Source organism: Lynx rufus, unplaced genomic scaffold, assembly GCF_022079265.1.
Source record: "Lynx rufus isolate CCGP_SWC_20201006 ecotype Redwood Valley unplaced genomic scaffold, mLynRuf1.p SCAF_2, whole genome shotgun sequence".
In the NCBI taxonomy this organism is placed as follows: Eukaryota; Metazoa; Chordata; class Mammalia; order Carnivora; family Felidae; genus Lynx; species Lynx rufus.
The window spans coordinates 179,246,267-179,262,594 of record NW_025814834.1 but is presented as its reverse complement, the minus strand read 5'-3'; the positions used below and the strand labels follow the sequence as shown (position 1 = coordinate 179,262,594).

The following is a 16,328-nucleotide window of genomic DNA, read 5'->3' as shown; positions in this document are numbered from 1 at the left end:
GGAGGGAGAAGGGAGAGGATCCAACTGGATGTGGGACAGGGGCTAGAGCCCTCTTTTGCTTCAGGAAAATGAGGGGGTATGATGCTGTCACATCAGCAGAAGAAATGGCAGCCCCTCAGATCAATGCGTATGTGGGGTTCTAGGTACAGGCTCTAAATCGTCAAAATGACACTCAAAATGACAAATATTTTGGATCATCTGTATCAAAATAAATAAAAGAAAAATTCCACCTGCTTTAGCTTTCCCTAAGTTAGCATAGCTTCTACACTGAGATAGGAAGAACTTCCCTGGAGAAACCAGATGCTGCTGGGGGAGCATCAGTGAATAATCAAGCAGATAAACGCACTGGCCTGTCACCGACCAACATGCGGCTCGAAGTCGAAAAGATGCTTGCTCCTTGTTACGTACTCAGTCGCGTCCCTCCAAAAATCCCATGCTGAAATCCTAACCCCCAGTGGGATGGTCTTTGAAGCCAGGGCCTTTGGGGAGGTAAATGAGGTTAAATGAGGTTGTAAGGGTGAGGCCCTAATCCAATATGATTAGCATCCTTAGAAGACGAAGGGCGTGCAAACAAAGGAAAGGCCATGTGAGGAAGGTGGCCGTCTGCAAGCCAAGGAGAGAAGCCTGAGGGGACACCATGACCTCAGACTTCCAGCCTCCACCACTGTGAGAAATACACTTCTGTTGTTTTAACAACCCAGGCTGTGGTGTTTTGCTAGGGCAGCCCAAGCAGACTAACACACTCCTAGAAATCAGAAGTCTCACTAACACCAATGAAGGCCACAGGGATTCTATGTGCTAAAAAAAAAAAAAAACACACAAAAAAAACAGGGCTCCGTGTGGAAGAACAAGCATCCTGCTATTTAGTAATATCTCTCACCTGAAGCTCTTACTGGACCATCAACGCCACTGAGGAGCTCTCTGCTTCTTCTTTTTTTTTTTTTAACGTTTATTTATTTTTGAGACAGAGAGAGACAGAGCATGAACGGGGGAGGGTCAGAGAGAGAGGGAGACACAGAATCGGAAACAGGCTCCAGGCTCTGAGCGGTCAGCGCAGAGCCCGACGCGGGGCTCGAACTCACGGACCGCGAGATCGTGACCTGAGCCGAAGTCAGCCGCTTAACCGACTGAGCCACCCAGGCGCCCCTCTGCTTCTTTTGCCAAGGCATCTCCAGCATCCTACAGTGCCTGGCGCACAGCACATACTTAATAAATGATAAAAGAATGAATTGCGAACAGGCATCTGGGCCAGGTTTTAGAATCTCTTATCTGTGAAGCAGGCCTCGGCCAGCATGCCCAGGCGGTGAGGTGCAGGCCCTGGGGCTGAGCTATGGGAACAGCGGCCTGCCGGCGGTTGACCTCTGCCTGTCAGAGGTCACAAACCAGAGGGCACAGAGGCACCTCTGGGACCCCAGGAGGCAGATTCCAGCCTAATACGCAATCTGATAGAACATCTGTCCACAAGTGGACGTCACTGGAGATGTGCAAGCACTGAATGAAGGTCACCTGGCAGGAGGGCTCTGTGAGGTATGGCCCCAGGCGGAGGAGCCCCTCCCTCCAGGAGTAGTCCAGGGTTTGACAGCACAATGCACACAAACCCTGAGCTGGGTTTTCCATCCCCATCCCACCATGCATCATCCTCTTCTGAAATTACTGATTCTCTGTGAAAAGCCACCTCGGCTTCCGCAATGGGGAAAGACACCCCAAGAAAACCATCTCCGTCTCTCATGAGGCAACGCGACACAAGAGGTTCAAGGCCTAGACCAGGCAGCCACCACTGTGCTACCAGGCTCTGGCTGGTCCCCGGCCCTCCTGTGCGACAGTTCCCCTGCGTATCCCACAACCGGGCAGACCAGGTGAGGTCCTTGACCTTCAGGAAGTGTCCGCAGAAGGCAGCTGATGGGCGAGGATAGAGCACCTACCTGCTAGGGTGGGGGAAGTGCAGGAGCCTCTCGCAGGCTGGGGGGTGGCCCCGGGGTGGTGGGGTGCCCGTGGGGAGGAAAAGGCCCTGGCGGCAGGTGGGGCCGGGGCCCTCCGCAAGGTCCAGGTCCAGCAGGCTCTTCTCTGAGCCTGGGGTGCAGTGGCCGTAGCTCCCGTTCACTGTGCAAAGAAAGACAGGAAGAGGAGACAACGTGAGTGGAGACAGCATGCAGAGGGGTGCAGGGAGAGGGCAGTCTCCGGGGCACAGCGTGGGACAGAGCACACTAACTGAACCCCTGCTGCATTCAAAGCACTGGGGATCCCTTTTTTAATTTCCATAGTCAGCAGCAGGATGGGGAATAAAATCCCCAATACTTAGATGCAGATGCCGAGCTCCAGTAGTCGAAGGACCCTGACACAAGCGCTGAGCCCGGATGACGTACCAACACCCTGCCAGGGGCAGGAAACAGTGGCAAACCAGGCAGATGAGCTCCTGCCTCCTGGAATGTAACCATCTATGACCCTCACGTTGGTCACCGAGCACTCATGTGACAAGGTGCATGGATGTATGCTGGGGCTGCGCTGCCGGGCAGGCCGGGTGAGCAGCTCTGATGTCTGTATGTCCTGGAGCAGGTGCTCGCTCAACAGCATCTGTTCTTTTTCTCACCAAAACTCAATCTACGTTATTCCCCAAACTGCACCACGTCACGATTCTCCACGGTTCTTTGACAGCCTAACTGTCACATGCCCCGGCCTTGCCCAGCTACTGGGTTTTTATGAAGACTAATTGAGGGAGAAGATATGAAAACCCTGAAAAAAAAAAAACTGTACACAGTGTAACAAAACTGTTAGGCAGTTGTTAGAAGCTACTTCCTCTCTCTGGGCCTCAGCGTTCTCTTCTACAGCACGAGGAGGGTTAATCTGGAAGCTATCTTCTCAGTCTTTCTGTCCTGTCACCTGGCAGCCATAACCCTAAGGAGGACAAGACACGGCCTTTGGGGCCTGATGGACCTCGGGGTGAGCCCCGACCGCCCCTAACCAAGTCTGTGCCTTGGACACATCCCTCCCCGAGGCTGACCCTCCGCTCCCTGGTGTAAAATGAAGATAGGCGCGCCAGCTCTCCAGAGATGGCTGTGAGGTTTTGAGAGCTGAGGTGCAAAGCCCCCAGCACAGTGCTGGCACCTAGTGGGTGAGCTCCAGGAATGGAAATTGTTCTCATTGTCAAACAGCATTCTGAAAAGCATGAAGTGTCCTACAGATGTGATAAAGCATTATTCTTTTTTATTTAATGTTTTATTTATTTTTGAGAGAAAGAGACAGAATACTGGCAGGGGTGGGACAGAGGGAGGGAGACACAGAATCCGAAGCAGGCTCCAGGCTCCGAGCTGTCGGCACAGAGCTCGATGCGGGGCTCGAACTCACGAGCCGTGAGATCGTGACCTGAGCTGAAGTCGGACGCTTAACCGGCTGAGCCACCCAGGCGCCCCTATGATAAAGCATTATTAACAGGCCCAGGTATTTGTCCAGTACGGTCAACTCTGAGCAAGACAAGCCGTTAAGATGAGCAGGGAGCTGCCCCCAGGTCCTGATTTTAGCCGCCGAGACTGAGGATGAGGAGAGGCACAGCGGAAGCAGAGGCTCAGGGAGCTTATGTCACTTGCCCGAGATCACACAGCTAGTAAGAGTCTGGGCTGGATCTCTGGATCGGGTCTGTCGCACCCAAACCCCAATTCTGAATCGCTACGTGACAAAAGGTAGCCTCTTAGACAAAAATGCAACCCCATCCTCAAGGATCCACCTCACCCAACCCTAATCCTCGCCCAACCCGAAGGGGGGCTGCAGCCTCCGTGCTAACTTGCCGAGTGCCCACAGCTCTGACAGGTTCCAGGCATCCACCTGCCGAGCACATTGCAGTTTGCAGCCCGGAAGCAATGCTCCCAGGGCTGAGGAGGGGCTCAGCTGAGCCTCTGCATTCCCAAGCACAGGCGAGCCTGCTGGAGAGGGCACGCATGAAGATTTGCTCAGAAGCGCCTGTCACCTTCCCTGGGCTCATTCCTGCTGCGAGGAACACTCACTCCCGCTGGCTCCGGCTGCTGCTGGGCCAGCCGCTCACAAGCCTATTTTTTAATAACTTGGTTGTTTTTTAATTAAAAAGAAATCCCTGGTAACAAATGTGAATGGCCTGAGTTAATGAGAGCAGGCTGCCGCTCGTTTAGCCCCAGCTCTGCTTGGCGGTCTCTCCCTTTTCCAAATCGTTTCTGCATGCGATTTTATTGTCCCATTGAGGCAGACCCTGGGCCTGGGCCTCAGAAAACTGTGGATAATTTTATGACCATTAATAGCATTTGGAGCAAAGAAAGCTTAATCATCACACGGGGCTGTTTTGCCAGGGTCTTTCTCCCAGTCTTTGGGTTGGGGAGGTGGTTCTGAGCTTCCTCCAAAAACCCACCAGACCCACTGGGGGCCTCTGGGTTGCTTACCCTCCCTTCACTTAAGGAGGATGTGTGGAGCGATGGAAGGTGGGCCCCCAGAAAGGCGCCGGGGAGCCCAGTGCTTATCAAGCCCCTCCTAGGCATGAGGCACATGGTTCCCTTCAAGTGTCCATCCCTGTGTGGCGGGCTCATTTGAGCCATTTTTCAGATGAGAAAAACTGAGGTTTGGAGAGATTAAGTGCCCCTGACCAGGCTCGGGAATAAGAGGTGGGGGTCACAATTCAAACCCAGCTCTCTCAGACTTCAAAGCTTGAGTTCGGTCCTGCTGCTTCTCAGCCAACCGATGAACAACTGGGGACCCCCAAACAGGCATCCCCATCTTTGACTCCAATGAAGATCATGTTTGGGGAGTCTTGGGGGAAGTCAAAGTACAACCATTCCAATGGCTCCTGAACTTCAGTCTTTGTCATAGGATAGGACCACTCCATCTACAGACAAGCACATGAAGGCTCAGAGAGGTCTAGTGGTTTACCCAAAGTCACACAGGGAGTAAAGGGCATTGCTGAGATGCAAACCCATCACCTCCGTGGGAAAAAAACAGTTATTACCCGACAGATAATTAAGGCCCGTTGGCTTCTTCTCCACTGGATATGTAAGATGTCTTCCTACAATAAACAAAGAAGCCGGCTCTTGGAGGGAGGAAAGAAGGAGCCCCTCAGGTCACAGTTTGGCACTGTTTAGGGCTCCAAGCCCATCCAAGCCCTTGTCTTGTGTGACCCTCACAACACTCTGGATAAATGCATCAGCCTCCCTAACTCGCAGAGGGAGGGGAGCATCAGAGCTGGCAAGCGACTGTCCCAGGTCTCGTGGCAACTGCTGGCACAGTCGGGGCCCAAACCCAGGTCTCCCAAAGCCCATGCCAGACCCTTCCCTAGGCTACCTGCTTTCTCAAAGGCTGGAAATTAAACCATAGACTATAATGTGTGTCCCAGAGATGCTGTTACCACTGCCCACCACGGGTCCCAGTCAGCCAGGGGGCCTCCCACTGCCCTCCCGCCTACTGGTATCTTGCTTCTCCGTCCCCAAAGGCATCCCAAGAACCACCCCTGCTCACTCTCCATCTCCAGGGAGCAAGGGCGGAGTCTTTCCCTGCACAGGCAGGGGAATGAGAAGGGCACATTGGCCCTGCTGCCCTGAGGCAGGCTGGGGGAGGGAGGTGCCCTGGGAAGGGCTGTGCCCGCAGCCATGTCTCTCTCTGTGCCACTGGAGCCAAGAGCAGATCCTGGACCTGGTTTCCATGTTAAATGAAGCTTCACTGGAGACTTGGAGGGTGAGGAAGTCCTGTGTTCGCTTTTATAAGTTAGGGAGAAATTCTAGAATGTTAGGGCTGGAACCGACTGCCCACTCATTTAATGAACAGATGAAGAAATTGAGGCTCAGAGAAGGAAAGGACCTGCCTTGGTCAGACAGCAAATCCACAGCACAGCCTGGATGGCACCCCCGGGACTAGGTAAGGGTTTGGTTTAGTTTCCTCTTTAAGTCTCTATTTTCCCATCTGTAAAATGGTGCTAACAGCTACTCACAAGGTTGTGAGGACAATCACACGAGATTATGGACACAATGCCTTTGGCATGGTGCCTAGCTCACAGCACTTGAAAAGAAATGAGGATGATAATGATAATCATTTTCTTCTCCTATTTATCCATGAGGGAGGCAAAGCCCCTGTATTCTAGCCCCAGAATGTCAGGTCTGGCTAACCCCGAGGCCAGACTCAGGACAAGTCTCCAAGGCTCAAGGGTCACCAAATGCAGGACCGGGCAGCCTGAATGAGGTCACAGCCAGCAAATCTGAAGCAAATGACTCCAGTTACACACCAGAGAGTTCTGCAAATTACCGTAATGACTTGGCTATAAAGTGGTACCACATATAAGGTGACTCCCCACAAGAATTTTAATTTATGCTCAAACCTGCCAAGTCTGCACAAGAAGAACAATGATGCATTCAGCATCTCAGGCCCAGATGCCACCTCCTTGCGGTCCCAGGAGCAGCCAGCAGCTGGGTCTAGGAAGGCCTGCACAATGACTGTTCCTCGCTCACCAACAAGCAGAGTTTTAGTGTCCACCAGGTGCCAGGCTGGCGATAGGGTACCACACTTCACAGTATAGAAAACATTTTGCAGCCATCACCTATGACCTTCACCACAACCATCAAGAGTTGGCTGGGCAGGCTCAGAGGGGGCAAGCAATTTGCCTAAGCTCACACAGCAAGTGTAGGGCTCAGACATACACTGAATCTTCTGACTCAGGTATCTAGTCTAGCAAACATTTTTACTCTAACAAATGTTTTCTAAAAAAGGGCAAAGCAGCAAATATTGTAGGTTTTGCAGGTCACAGTCTGCCACAACTACTCAACAGTGAAAAGCAGCCGCAGACAATATGTAAATGAATGAATGGGGCTTTGTTTCAATAGAATTTTATCTAGAAAAACAGCTCATTGATTCTGGGGCTGTAATCTGCCAACCCCTGAGCTCATGCAGCATTTAGAGGTAGGTTTTTGCAGTTAGAAAGACAGAGATTCAAAATATGAAACCATCGCACCTTCTTGCATCTGTAATACGGGGAGATTTTTAGAAGGTGGAGTTGATGTGAAAACCCCTGGAAAATACTGAATGCAGGGCTGGCCCCTTGCAGGCATTCAATAAATGAAGTCCCTTTGGCCTGGATGGGGGGCCCTCACAGCCTGGGCTCATCCCTCTACTTGGGCATTACCTTGCACTCCCATAGTGCTTTGCTGCTATGCTGCACACATCCTCACCCACCCAGTGAGGACAGCCTGACACCTCCCAAACTCCTCTGGGCCCTCAGAGCTTGGGAGTAGTGCATCTCCTTCCAGGATATTCCCTGCCCTCCGAGCTCCCCTACCTCAGCTCACAGCAGTCTCCGTGAACAGCTACCATTCAAGGTGTACTTTATGCACACCCAGCGCATGCCAAGTACTTGAAATATTTTATTTCTAAATCTCCACCATGTCACCACAAAATCAAGATTACACCACTCTGTACTACCACACCGATGCTTTTAAGTGCAGTTAGAACCCTGCCTCCCCCACAAGTCTATAAAAACCTTCCGGACAAGAGTTGTGGAACCCCAGAGTTGCTAAATGTCAATGCCTCCTGAGACATGATTTTGTCCAACTTACTTCACATACAGAAAACATGAACCTAGATGAAGGACAGGCTTATCTTGGTCACACAGTAAGCAGGTTCTTTAGACACCAAGGCCCCCTTGGAGATATTCCCCTCATTCCTAGCACACGGCTGGACCCGCAGGAGGTGCCTGGAAACCCTGGGAAGGTGGGTGGCTGGAAGGACTGTCACTGTCACTTGTTTTTGTGACACATCCACCCAGATTGAAGCCCTGGCCCTACCCTGAATTTTCTGGTTATGTGACCCTAGATGACCTACCTCACCCTTCCGAGCCCCAGTTTCTTCATATGTAAAACCGGGATAAGAATCCCAGCTCCAGAGAAAGGCAGTGAGGAGCAAATGAGTTAATGTATTTAGAGGCACGGTGGGTGCAGCACCCTAGAAAAGGTCCCTCTGTTTTACTTTCTTGACGGGCTGAGGAGACAGAGTAATCGCCTTCCAGGGTGACCTGTGTCTCTTGGGACAGAAATGCGTGTTCCCAAGTAGTGAGCACTAATGGCCAAAGAAGGGCAACTTCAGGCTAATGGGGTCCTGAGTCTGAGCCTGGGCTCTGCAGGCTCGGTCAGGGTAGAGCAGGGCCCTGGCCCCCTCTCTGAGCCTCAGCTTTCCCCTCTGAGTAGTGGGAGTGCCAGGCCAGGGCAGGAGGAACACTAGAGATCCCACAGAGTGGGAGACAAGAGGCTCCACTTCACAGGCCCAGGAAGGGCGAGTGGTTCTCTCAGGACACACAGCAGAAGCAGGGCCCGCACTGCCACCCTGCAGGACCCCTTTGGCCTCACCAGGCTGCACCGTCCCCTCCCTCTCCTCACCAAACCCAAAGGTCTCGCAAACAGCAGGAGGTAGGGGCTTCTGAAAGAGGAGAAGCAGGAAGGCACACAGCCAGATTTGTTCTCATGTCCACAGACCAGGTGGGATGAGCTAGCCAAGGCCCACTCACCCACGCTGGAGCCACCTTGGGGCATTCACAGCCATCAGGGGGCCTGTAACCTTGTCAGGGCTTCTGGAACCGCAGAGCCTAATGCTCAAGGCCTCACACCAGGCTTATGGCTGCCCATCGTCTCTTATCCCACATCCCCCAAACTCTATAAACTCCCCCTTTAAAGCTAAGCTAGATTTATTTATGGGAACTCAGACTAGTGAAACCTGAGAAGTACTAGGGTCTTTCCATGCCAGAATTACCAATGCCATTTTCCAGAGCAAGAGTAACTGACTTGTCCAAGGTCACGCAGCTGGCAGAGGGTGGAGTCGGGAGATGCAAGCCCAGCTCTCTCGGACTTGGAAGGCAGGATTGGCCTGATGTTGTTGCCCATCATGAAGGGATTTAGAGGCAATGCAGTGATTGCTTCCCCAGTGTGTTAGTCCACTTGGGCTGCCATAACAAAACACCCCAGCCCGGCTGGCTTCAACGATAGACATTTATTTTCTCACAGTTCTGGAGACAGGAAGTCTAAGATCAAGATTCCTGCTGATTTGGTATCTGCTGAGAGCTCTCTCCCTGGCTTGTAGATGGTGGTCTTCTCGCTATGTCTTCCGTATGGCCTTTCCTCAGTGTATGCAGAAAGAAAAGAGAAAGAGAAAGAAAAGAGGGAGGGAGGAGAAGGAGAAGAGGAGAGGGCAAGAAGGAGGGAGGGAGTGAATGCACATACCCTCTGGTATCTCTTCTTTTAAGGACACTAATTGTATTGGATCAGACCCTACCCTTATGACCTCATTTACCCTGAATTACTTCCTTAGAGGCCCCATCTCCAATTACAGTCATACTGGGGGTTAGGCTTTCAACATATGGATTGGGGAAGCACAAACATCCAGTCCATAACACATAGTATTCATTCCTTAACAGAGTCCCATATTTCCTATATCTATGGGGCTTGAGAAGGAGACTCAGTATAGACAGCATGTGGGATGCAGATTCTGGGGCCTAACTAACTAGGTTGGAATCCTGGTTTTTCCATTTACTAGCTGTGACCTTGTCTGGGTCAAACTATTTAACATCTCTGTGCCGGTTTATGAAGTTGAAATGGGTTCCTATACCACACGTAAAATGCCTATGATAGATAGTACCCCTGGCACACAGTAGACACCATGTGAGTGTTTGCCTCATTGTTTTCTCATTAACCCACTCCAGAGGGGGCTGTGGAAGCCTGAACCAATCAGCATGACGTTCTCTTGCCAGCCACAGTGCCACAGTGATTGGCACATAATGCAAGTTGGTTTAACTAGAGTCCTGGAACTTCTGTTGACAACTGGGGAAAGAGCAGCCTCTCCTCCCTTACATGCAAGTGAGGAGGCGTGAGGCCCTGACAGCTAGGGGGAGCCATCTTGTCTTCCCACGGGAAGTTGGTTGGAAGGCAAGAACAATAAACCAAGAGACACTAAATCATAGCATTGGTGGCACTAAGAATGTTTTGTGTGAAGAGTGAAGTTCCTATACAATTTTAAGCCTATCTCAAATGGATTTTCTGTTACTTAAAACAAAAAGCATCCTTACTAATACAATATTCTTCTAGAAAATAATTTTTATCTACTGTGACAACTTTTGTTGTTGGATAGTTCATTTATACCATTTACATTTAATGTAAGTAACTTATATTTTGCTTTAAATCTACAATCTTACTACTTGTGTTTTATTTGTCCCACCTACTCTATATTCTTTTTCTCTCTTGCATTCTTTCAGATCAGGGATTTTTTTTTATCATACCAGTTTCTATCTCTATTAACTTGCTAAACACACATTCTTTTATTATTAGTGGTTTTCTAGCAATTATAGTCTCCATCGTAGACCTATTGCATGCAGTCTAATACAGACTAGTATATTTACTATCTCCTGTAAAGTGCAAGAACCTCAGGACTCTACACACACACACACACACACACACACACACACACACACACACACACACACTTTCTTTCTCTTGCTCTCTCGCTGAGTTATTCTTGTGTGTATTTTAATTCTACATATATTTTTAAACCTCACCAGATATTATCAATGTTTTATATAGTCTATATGTATTCAAATATTTTACCTTCTACTGATTCCATATGGGAGTCATTTTCTTTCTACATGAAGGTATTTAAAAAATTGTTAAGTCTGCTGACAAAGAATTCTCTCAACTTTTGTTTGTCTAAAAATATTCTTTTTTCCCCTTTACTTCTGAGTGATACTTTTGCTGGGTATAGAATTCTAGGTTGGCGGTCACCTTCTTTCAGTACATTACAGATTCATTCCACTGTCTTCTCGAGTTCATCATTTTTGCTGAAAAGTCATCTTTAAGTCTTTCAAGATACTACATTGCCCCCCATCTCTATTTTTAAAGTTTTCTCTTCATGTTTCATTCTCAACAGTTTGACTATGACTAAGATGTGCCTAGATGTGATTTTCTTTTATTTTAAGTTTATTTATTTATTTTGAGAGAGTGAGTTGGCGGGGGGGGGGGGGGCAAAGAGAGAGGACAGAGAGAATCCCAAGAAGGCTCTGCACTCTCAGCATGGAGCTTGTGTGGGGCTCCAACTCACAAACAGTGAGATCATTACCTGAGTCAAAATCAAAAGTCAGACGCTTAACCAACTGAGCCACCCAGGCACCCCTAGATGTGAATTTCTTTGTATTTATTCTGCTTGAAGTTCATAGGGCTTCTTAAATATGTGGCTTGATGTCTTCTGTCAGTTTGGTAAATTGCTGGCCATTATCACTGTGGATATTACTTCTGCCCATTATCTTTCCTCTACATTCCTGGGGAAACAATGTATGTTAGACCTTCTCATCATGTTCTATGAACCTCTTATGCTCTTTTCTGTATTCCATCTTTTTAAACTCAAGCTTCAGTCTAGATATTGTCTACTAATCTATTTTCCAATCCATTAATCTTCTCTTTAGCCATATCTAATCTATTAAATCCACCTTTGAGTCCTTAAGCTTATTGTATCTTTTAATTTTCCAATTCATTGATTTTTACAGCTTTCAGATATGTTGAAATTCTCCGTTTCTCTATTTTCTCAAACATATTCATGACAGTTATTTTTTTTTCTTTTTTTTTTCAACGTTTTTTTTTATTTTTTTTTTATTTTTGGGACAGAGAGAGACAGAGCATGAACGGGGGAGGGGCAGAGAGAGAGGGAGACACAGCATCGGAAACAGGCTCCAGGCTCCGAGCCATCAGCCCAGAGCCTGACGCGGGGCTCGAACTCACGGAGCGCGAGATCGTGACCTGGCTGAAGTCGGACGCTTAACCGACTGCGCCACCCAGGCGCCCCTCATGACAGTTATTTTAAATGCTATGTCTGATAACCCCAAAATGTGGACTACCTGTGAATCTGTTTTTATCATGATTCTCCCCCTCTTGCTCCTGTTTCCTTGTATCCCAGATAATTTTTGACTAAATTCCCAATGTTGTGTATGAAATTTTTACAGGCCTCAGATGATGTTATCTTCCTAAGAGAGAATTTCCTTTTGTTTCTTAAAAAAAAAATGTTTATTTATTTTGAGAGAGAGAGAGCGGGTAGGGAGGGAGTCTGTGTGAGCCAGGGGAGGGACAGAGAGAGAAGAGAGAGAAAGAATCCTAAGCAGGCTCCACACTGTCACAGAGCCTGACATAGGGCTCAATCTCATGAATCATAAGATCATGACCTGAGCCCAGATCAAGAGTCAGACACTTAAACAGCTAAGCACCGAGGCGCCCCTCTTTTGCTTTTTATAAGTAGTTAAAAGAGAAGAAGATCGTCTTTATCCACTTTAGGCTTTAGCTGCTTTAAAGCTGGGCTTAAGTCTTTGTAAAAGTAGCTCTATGTCTTACTCATCCTTTCTCCTAGGATGCTGCCCTTCAGGGGTCCCAATTAAAAGCTTGGGAGGCCAGGGCTCCTCTTCCTTGCTTGACACTAAACTTCAGTATGTGTCTTCCTAGAACTTGAAGCTGTTGAAAGCTCTGCTTAGCTTCTCAACCTCTTAACTGCCATACTCTGTTGATTTCTCAGCCACTTAGCCTGAGCCACTTAAGAACCAACAAATATTTTGAAAGGAAAAGCAACACACTGAATGTTAGGCTTGCATTTTGCCACTTCCTGTCTCCATGGAATCTTGGCCCTTCCAGAACTGCCTATCTTGGTAACCCTAAACTCCAATTTTTGTCTCTCCAGCAAAGTAAGGTTGTAGAAAGCTGTTCAGCTCTCTCTTAGTCCTACACTACTTGCAAATTGGCAAATACCTGAAAGGAAGAAGTGGTACAGAGTGTCAAATCCACATCAGTGTGTTTCTTTTCTCTTCAGAATGTTGGTTTCTCAAGCCCTGGATGTCTTGGTAGTCCTCTGATGTCTTCAAACAGTTGGTTTTTATATTTTATACAAACTTACTTGGTATAGCCAAATGTAAAAAGCCCCTTCCAGCAAATAATTTTAATGACTGTCTAGTATTCCATCATATGGTTGTACATACTTTATTTAACCTAGCCTCCAGAATTGGGATTAAGACTGTTTAGAAAAGTTTAAAGCTAGAAACCATCATTTAATGAATGTCCTTATAGACCTGTCTTCATGTCCGTCCATATTTACAGCCTTAAGATAAATTCCTAGATCTGGGATGGCTGAATCAAAAGACATGCAAAATTTTAAGAATTTAGCTACCTGCAGTTCAAATTGCTCTCCAAAAGGAATATGAATATATCATTTGATACCTTCAGCAGTATAGGAAAATACCTATTTCCCTGTACCCTCGCCAGTCTGGTATTCTTGTTAAAACAAACAAATCTCTTAATTTACCAGTTCAGGGTTGTTTATAACAGAAAAGAGTAGGAGACAGCCTGTATATCTAATAATACAACAATTATTAGGTAAACTACAGTAAGGTTCTTCAGATATTTCACGTGGCCATTAAACAGATACAGTAAAATCTCACCATAATGCAATAGCGTGGCGCAAAAACTATAATTAATTAGAAGTACAGAGTTATGTTATTACATAATTTAAAAATTATACTTTTGGTGGTTTTCCAGCTAATATGTGGGAAAAAAGTTCTTAGTTATTAGATATGTTGGGAATAGCCCATTTACCACAAAATACACAGCACACAAGGAACTGAGAAAGTCTCATGTGGTTGTGAGGCGGTCAGTTCCTAAGACCAGCATGCCTTGCAAGCCCCAGAGAAATGAACAATCTCACAGACCCATTTGTGAAGAGAAGGGATGGAGGGCAGAGGCAACGGCCAATCATGTTTTATATGAATTTGCCTCATCACGAGGCATCTGATAGGTTTTGCTGGATTTATCAAAGGCTTTAATTAGAAGGGAAAATATTTATGAGAAGTATATTCAATGGAAAGGGCAGGATTCAAAATTCCATAGACATGAAAATAACCTGGGTTGTAAAAAAAATGCAAAATTTCCTTTAATATCAAATGCAAAATATACATCAAATGCTATTAATTCCTTCACCCACTTAACACATATACACTAAATGCCTATGTGCCAGGACCAGGCACTAGGCACCAGAAATGCAGTGTTCTAGGTACCAGTCACCAGGAATGCAGGGATGAATGAGGAAGATAAATCCCTATTCTCACAGTGTTTTCATTCTGCTAAGAGAGAAGAAGACAATTTCAAAGGCAAATATATCCTACGATATCAGGTAGAGATAAACGTTGTGAATTAAAATAGGGGTAAGAAGCTAGAAAGTACAGAGATGGAGATGGTCAAGACAGGTGTCTCTGAGGGGTCTGCACAGAAACTTAAGAGAAGGAAAGAGCCAGGTGGAACCAGGAGGAAGAGCATTCCCACAGAGAGAGCAGCAAGTACAAAGGCCCTGAGGTAGGAGTGTTCTCCAGAGTAGGAACACAAGAAGTCCAGGGGTGGCTGTAGCCCATCGAGCAGGGGTGAAAGGGGCAGGTGATGAGCAAGCTGGACCTGACTGGCAGGGTCTTGGGAAGGTCTTGGTGAGGATCTGGGTTTTACCCTGATGCATCAGGAAGCCATCAGAGGGGGAAAGCAGGAGAAACCAGATCTCACCTATGGTGTGGGATCACATCTGAGTTTTGTGTTGAAAATAGACCTTAGAAGGAAAAGAGTAGATGATGCAGGGAGAGCGGTGGCTTCATCATAGGAATGTTTTCTAAACTCGCCATTCCTTTGGGGGGTGAGGGAACTGTCCCAATTGCTGACTGTAATGGTGTTTGCACTCCTGACGTAATGACTATGCATTTGTCAAAACTCATGGAACTGTTCACACTCACACGTGACGTGAATTTTACCTTACACAAGTTTTAAAATAATTTCTTTTGAAAATCTCTGTATTACACATTCCAAAATATTTTCTATTATTTTAATAAAAATCTGTGCCAAAATCCATCCTTGAGTATAGACCCAAGATGGAGTTGGCTGTCCCTAACATGGCACAGACCATCTTCCAGCATACCCTTCCCTCCCAGCCCACCACAAGCACTTCCGGGGCAGGGTACGTGTGAGCACGCCCAGACACCAGCCTGGGGGACCTCTGGGTACCTGTCCTCTTAATGGCTTACAGAAGAGAACAGCCCTAAAGGACATAGGCATGTTCACATGAGGTAAGGGAACTGATTCGAAAGATGCGCTGCCCAGTACGTCCTCAGGACTCAGGGCTTACTCTCCTCAAGAGGAGCCTCTGCCCTCCCCCTGCTGTCTCACAGCCTCCTAGCCTGTCCTCCTCCCCACCCCCCCCCTCCTCCCCTCCCCCTCCCAGCTCCATCCTTGGGAAAGGCTGAAAGGCTGCACCCACATTGGTTGTAAATGACTGCTAGTGTGCTCCCCCCACTCCCCAGGAGTGACTGAGATTCCAGGCTGAGTGGGGAGGGAACCCAGGGGCTGGCTGAAGAAAGCATTATGTGTATTTAGCGTATGTAAATATATTGGGGGGGGGCGGCGGAGGGCTAATAAACTGGTCTCTCTTAAAATTCTGTTTCTACACTTTCTCATGCTGAGCCATCAAGATTCCAAAATTTAAAATGAGAAATTTCCATGCATCTGGGATTCTAAAATTCCACAGTTCTCTCCTTCTGAGATGATGCATTTTTAGAAAGCTAAGCATTTCAATTACTACGGTTCTAAGATTCTGTGATGTCACAGATGAGACACGAGGAGATTCTCTGGTTCTGGGATTGTAAAATCCCACATGTCTCTACTCAGAAGTCCTGCCACTACCTAGAGTGCCCTGAGCCCACGCACGACCCTGGCTGGTCCAAATCATCAGGGAGCAAAAGTGATGATCACCAAAAACTACTTTTTATCCAAGCCCCAAACAGCCCAAGAGTCATAGGATGACAAGAAATTCAGAGGAAATGACTGTTAAATCTATAAAAACTTCTCAAAGACAAACATATTCCATCTGTCTTTTTTTTTTCAGTAAATACAGGACCATAAATGTTTATGTGAGGCATATATTTATTATTTCATGCTTGACTTAAAAAAAGAAAAAAAACTCTTTCCCTTTAAATCAGGCTAATTAACCTCTATGTTCATGCTGGCTCTTCCCCCTAACCGATGAAATATTCCCCCAAAGTGCTCAAAAGTATATGAAACAAGAAGAAAGACATAACAATAGGGAGAAATGCTCAGCTTCAGGCAGCTGGGGGAATGTGGGGTAGGATGTGAGATGCCAGCACGTTAAAATCCCCATCCTCCCTCTGCGGTCTCCCTGGGAAGGATCAGTTGTTTTGACTGAGAAAATACCACCACCTGCAGGAAGACACCTCGACCTCCAGGAAAGGCTGCATCTTGGGATGCAGCCCAGAGCAGGCAGAGGGAACCTTTCCTCAT

The 16,328-nt window shown here is 47.4% G+C and overlaps 1 protein-coding gene across 3 annotated transcripts in view; it reads right to left on the bottom strand.

Annotated features, from left to right (window-relative positions):
- Positions 1-16,328, bottom strand: part of GLIS1 (GLIS family zinc finger 1) — a 229,227-nt gene that overhangs the window by 88,577 nt on the left and 124,322 nt on the right. For all 3 annotated transcript variants that reach the window (XM_047085855.1, XM_047085856.1, XM_047085858.1), the window contains exon 2: positions 1,923-2,100. In XM_047085855.1, the coding sequence (XP_046941811.1) occupies positions 1,923-2,100 (178 nt within the window). The remainder of the gene's footprint in view (positions 1-1,922; positions 2,101-16,328) is intronic.